This window comes from Sinocyclocheilus rhinocerous, unplaced genomic scaffold (assembly GCF_001515625.1).
Source record: "Sinocyclocheilus rhinocerous isolate Xijiao unplaced genomic scaffold, SAMN03320098_v1.1 scaffold1063, whole genome shotgun sequence".
NCBI lineage: Eukaryota > Metazoa > Chordata > Actinopteri > Cypriniformes > Cyprinidae > Sinocyclocheilus > Sinocyclocheilus rhinocerous.
In genome coordinates this window covers 155,177-161,176 of record NW_015625586.1, presented here as the reverse complement: position 1 = coordinate 161,176, position 6,000 = coordinate 155,177, and the positions used below count along the sequence as shown (strand labels likewise).

Sequence of the window (6,000 nt, the reverse complement as noted above, 5' to 3'; positions counted from 1 at the left end):
CGCACTGTGAAACAGCCAATCAGAGCAGAGCTCAACATTGAGCCGCACTGTGAAACAGCCAATCAGAGCAGAGTTCAACATTGAGCCGCACTGTGAAACAGCCAATCAGAGCAGAGCTCAACTTTATTATTCATGACCCTTCCAAATAAGGTAAAAACAGACCATTTCATTCTAGGGACAAATCCTAGGGCTGTAAATGGACATGTAAAACTGTTTCTGGAGATTGTTTGCCCTTACCTAAGCCACATACCTTCTATGTAGATATCAGAGAACAATTTAAAATATTGTATCAATGCATTCTATGGCACCTTTAAAGACCCTGGCTTGATGGTTGTTGTTGACATAGATTATATCCTATTAAAACAGAATATTGTTATGGGGCGATACAAAGTTGTGGGACACTGTTGTGGGACATATTTTATAGCCAGTAGTCTTTAGTTTATGTAATAGCCATGAACCACAATTTGCTGCTTGCTATTGCTAGTTTGTTATATCAGAGGGGAGGTCATTCTTATTCATAAAGCATTTTATTGGGGATAAAATGGATTAGTTCCCGAGTGCATGATGAGGGCTAAATACTTTTGGCCTTTGTTCCCTGAAGAGAGGTAGAGAACATTATAAATGCATAAATATAATAACTTTGTCAGTTTTTTTGGAATAAAAACTTCAGTGTTAACTCTTGTGCCTTTTCTTGGGCCGTCCTGTCACAGGAAGAATTATTTTTTTTTTACTAATATTAACACATTAATCTGTGTGCTGCCTTTCTTTAAACACATGATCGTATCTGGAAAATCCAGTATCGATCGACCTCTAATTCGTATATATGGATATACCTGTATTAGTACATAAACCATTTTCAATACATACTGTATGTATCTCTTGAATAAAACACATCTTGAGTATTTTATACTTGCAGTTACCCTATTTTGCAGTTGAATGTGTTTTTAATTAAGTAAAAGAATGATTTATTTTAAGATTGTATGGGTTTGATCTGTATGGACATAAAATATCAATTACATTTGTGCAGGTATTAAAAAAAGTCTTACATTTGATTTCACAGACTCCTGATGTAAGCTGCATTTCATTGGGGCTGTATTTAGTCCATTTTACATTGGCATGTTAGACCACATACAGTATATTACCACCACACACGTGTTGTCTCTAAGGAGTAGCCGATTTGTTCTTGTCATCACATACAATGACTCGCACTTTGTAAACATGGTTTTAGCTTCTATTATCCCAGGACACACAGACACAAGCACACAGGGGACTGAGTGTTAGGACGGAATGCCCAGATACTTTTACATTGAGTCATGAGACCCCTCAGATCAAAGTTTGAATTTTCCTGTGGTCTAGAGCAGCTGAAACCTGATTCCCTTCTCACAGCACCACAAGTGGACTCTGTCCATCACTTCTGCTGATGAGAATACTGATCAGACGAGTGGCAATCCATTCCCTCAGTTTTCAGAATGTTTTTGCATTTTTTTCCTTTCAGTAGAAAATAGTAAATGATTTTTTTTCTTCATATTTTCATTAATTTAGTTGGAAAATACATAACGAAAAAGTTTCAATATGTATTTAAAAGACATTTATTTTGTGTTTTTATTGCATACTAGTATACAGTGTCTTCATTTAATTGCCACTGAATAAGAATGATTGTTTGTCAACGCTTTGGCACAGCAATCTGAATTTTGACTAAACACATGAACCAAACTTGTATAAGCATGTTCTCCGCTATGTTATGGCAGATATTAGAGAGCGGTTTGTTTGATAGTATTTATTTCCTGATTTGTTACACAGTTTAATGAATTGGTTGGTCTCGGGATGATATAGTGCGTGCTGAAGATCACTTGAGTGATGGATTCTAGATTCTTATAGCTTATTCACAGCAGATGGTGTGATGCCTCTGTGAGGTCCGGGATGTCACACCTTACTACAGGACAGTAAGGGCAGAGCAGGTGTAATACCTGTAATCCCTGTGGTGAGAGGTTGTTGTGTAAGGGTCAGAGGTCACTGCAATGTTAACCTTGTAATAGCCACACCGTAAGAGGATTAACTGCTCACACAAATTCACCTTCTGTTCTTCTGTGTCTGCCTCTCAGTCTTTATAGACTTAAAACGGGTTATGCATCCTTTATATAATGCTGGACTTACAGCCAGCAACCTACAGATGGATTCTTACAGCCAATTTGTAAATCCATGTAAAGCATTGTTTGGTAACAAAAAAGCGGCTTCCGTCTGAACTTAAACTAGAAGTGTAATAGTGTTAAGTCCATGTAGGCAGTGTGTTGAAATGTGAAGGATTGTGCTTGCGTGCTAGTTCAAAGCCTGTCCTTACACATGGCATTCTTCCTCATGCCTTATTTAACTAGCAGCTATTAATATCAGCTGTCTTACACATTGCCTTCATACGCGCTTACATGCTGTGGACTCAATACTCAAGTTCAGTTCACAATATGCAGCATCTGTTTAAAATTTAAGCAAACAAGTGACACTATTTCCACAGATAAATGAGCATTTACATAAATGCAATGTAGAGGCATGCATACAACTGCGCCACTGTTTACTGGGAAGCAAACTGGAGCATTTATTTTCATGCATGAATGTTTGTGTTAAATTCCGCTCTATTTCATGCAGGAGAGAAGTGGATCCACTGTTCCCTCCATCCTAAACAGAATGCAGACCAAACAGACCCCACCCACCTACAACAAAACCAACAAGTTCACCTCTGGCTTTCAGAGCATCGTTGATGCCTACGGCATCAGCAACTACCGGGAAATCAACCCAGGTAACCCTGACCTATAATAGTTTTGTCCCAAACTCCTCTGCAGTGATTAAAATGAGCTACAGATCAACAGATCCTGTTGAGCTACCTTTTTATTTATTTATTTACTTTTTTGTGGGTGTCTCAACATATTGTGTGTATCATGTTTGTGCTTATATGTTCAGCTCCATACACCATCATCACCTTCCCCTTCCTGTTTGCGGTCATGTTTGGCGATCTGGGTCATGGTATACTCATGACCTGCGCTGCACTTTATTTGGTACTGCGAGAGAGCCGATTAATTGCCCAGAAAAACGACAATGAGGTATCCATTCTCCCATCCATTTATCCAACCATCTCATAATTATTGTTTTATCATTTTGTTAAAATCAAATATTCATGTCATATAGCTTTATTTATGTAAAGATCCTGAATACAGAAAATATTGATCCTCATGGTTTTTAACTAGTGTTATTTAGCATGAAAATTAAAGTTTTGAAGTGAAGAATAAAACACACCTTTTGTTATGGGTTATTTTTAATATAAAGGCAAAGCTAAATGTGACAATTGTTATTATGCATTTGGGTGATGATTGTTTTAAGTTTAGTTTAAAACTTATAAGATTGATAATTTTCTGTTAATAAAACAACATGGTCTGAAAATGTACAGTTTAGGCATAAATTATAGCTTTTACTTAGAGAAAAAAAAAAGTAAGGAACTGTATTTATATTGGCCATTCTGGCCTCGATAGTATTTGGTAAAGAGATGCAATTTAACAAACATTATATTAAATGTACTTTCTTTTTAATAATTCTACATTTATTTGATAATTTGGGCTACTACAAATCACAGTGTTCTCTCTTTCTCTAGATGTTTAACATGGTTTTTGCGGGCCGTTACATTATTCTCCTGATGGGAATATTTTCGGTGTATACTGGGATTATCTACAACGACTGTTTCTCCAAATCTCTCAATGTCTTTGGCTCGGGCTGGAGTGTCAGGCCCATGTTTGGAGAGAGAGGAGGCAACTGGACGTAAGTTGTTCATTCCAAACCATTGATTTTACATTGATCTTGCTCTAAAGGTTTATCGTTGTTTTTTATGCCCCTCAGAAAATGTTGCTTTCATAATCAGCCACTTGTTTAAATTGATCATTCAGATCACGTCTTCATGTGTGGCCATTAAGTCATTATTTTTAACACTGATTTTCCATTAACTCTTTCAGGCCTACGACACTGAAGGATAATCCCAAACTCCTCTGCAGTGATTAAAATGAGCTACAGATCAACAGATCCTGTTGAGCTACCTTTTTATTTATTTATTTACTTTTTTGTGGGTGTCTCAACATATTGTGTGTATCATGTTTGTGCTTATATGTTCAGCTCCATACACCATCATCACCTTCCCCTTCCTGTTTGCGGTCATGTTTGGCGATCTGGGTCATGGTATACTCATGACCTGCGCTGCACTTTATTTGGTACTGCGAGAGAGCCGATTAATTGCCCAGAAAAACGACAATGAGGTATCCATTCTCCCATCCATTTATCCAACCATCTCATAATTATTGTTTTATCATTTTGTTAAAATCAAATATTCATGTCATATAGCTTTATTTATGTAAAGATCCTGAATACAGAAAATATTGATCCTCATGGTTTTTAACTAGTGTTATTTAGCATGAAAATTAAAGTTTTGAAGTGAAGAATAAAACACACCTTTTGTTATGGGTTATTTTTAATATAAAGGCAAAGCTAAATGTGACAATTGTTATTATGCATTTGGGTGATGATTGTTTTAAGTTTAGTTTAAAACTTATAAGATTGATAATTTTCTGTTAATAAAACAACATGGTCTGAAAATGTACAGTTTAGGCATAAATTATAGCTTTTACTTAGAGAAAAAAAAAAGTAAGGAACTGTATTTATATTGGCCATTCTGGCCTCGATAGTATTTGGTAAAGAGATGCAATTTAACAAACATTATATTAAATGTACTTTCTTTTTAATAATTCTACATTTATTTGATAATTTGGGCTACTACAAATCACAGTGTTCTCTCTTTCTCTAGATGTTTAACATCGTTTTTGCGGGCCGTTACATTATTCTCCTGATGGGAATATTTTCGGTGTATACTGGGATTATCTACAACGACTGTTTCTCCAAATCTCTCAATGTCTTTGGCTCGGGCTGGAGTGTCAGGCCCATGTTTGGAGAGAGAGGAGGCAACTGGACGTAAGTTGTTCATTCCAAACCATTGATTTTACATTGATCTTGCTCTAAAGGTTTATCGTTGTTTTTTATGCCCCTCAGAAAATGTTGCTTTCTATATATATACATATATATATATATATATAATATATAAATCATTCTCATATGCTGTCTTTTATTGGTTAGAAAGTGTAGGAACCATGATAACCTAGATTATTATATAATGGCTCATCTAAAATGTATACATTACTTGTACACACAACCATGACCTAGTGTGACTTTTGCTGCAGGGAACGCAAAACTTTGGGGGAATCCGTGTGGGCAACGGCCCCACAGAGGATGAAGCTGAGATCATCCAACATGACCAGCTCTCCCAAAACTTAGAAGAAGAATCGCCTGAGGTGAGGGAATTCTCTTTTTTTAATCTGTCTGTTTTTCTCTTAACTAGCCTATAGAATAACTAATAATTTTACTAATTAAATACTTTACCCATCTTTGTTTATTTTTCATTTTACAAAGTTGCTTTAGTTTGTGAACTCTAACAATAGTCTTTCTATAGCCAGAGAATGACATGTGTTCTGCCAACCCATTTATCTGGATATTTGTTTGGGTCGGGTTTTGTGATGTCATCTGTTGATCCTGAGAATAACTTAAGGCTTTATCATAAGAATAATTAAAGTGAATTTCTTTATAGTAGTCCATGTGATACTTGTTCCACCCACACGGTGACAAGTCACACCCAGGTACCAAAAACGGCCGCAGTTGGCAGTGGGGTCGCTCGCCTGCAGTGGGCATTCCATTCTGTGAATCACTGGATCTGGGATCTGCATACCAGTGCTGTTCTAAACTGGGGCAGCCCCTTTTAAAAGCACTGTCTCTTCCCCCAACCACTGTGTCCATGGCAACCAGCCTCAAAACACTAAACAAACACCCACCTGGCTAATTGGGTTTCTCTACACTGGAAATAAAATGGAGGCAGATAAACCTGCATTATTTTGAGGTTTGAGATGCAGTCTTTTCAGTGCGTTA

General features: G+C 36.7%; 1 protein-coding gene across 1 annotated transcript in view; it reads left to right on the top strand.

The window, feature by feature from the left end:
* Nucleotides 1-6,000, top strand: part of LOC107754956 (V-type proton ATPase 116 kDa subunit a-like) — a 33,366-nt gene that overhangs the window by 23,632 nt on the left and 3,734 nt on the right. Inside the window, exons 11-16 of the mRNA XM_016571610.1 lie at nt 2,638-2,788; nt 2,950-3,089; nt 3,635-3,798; nt 3,990-4,027; nt 4,147-4,286; nt 5,262-5,372. Coding sequence (XP_016427096.1) covers nt 2,638-2,788; nt 2,950-3,089; nt 3,635-3,798; nt 3,990-4,027; nt 4,147-4,286; nt 5,262-5,372 — 744 coding nt within the window. The remainder of the gene's footprint in view (nt 1-2,637; nt 2,789-2,949; nt 3,090-3,634; nt 3,799-3,989; nt 4,028-4,146; nt 4,287-5,261; nt 5,373-6,000) is intronic.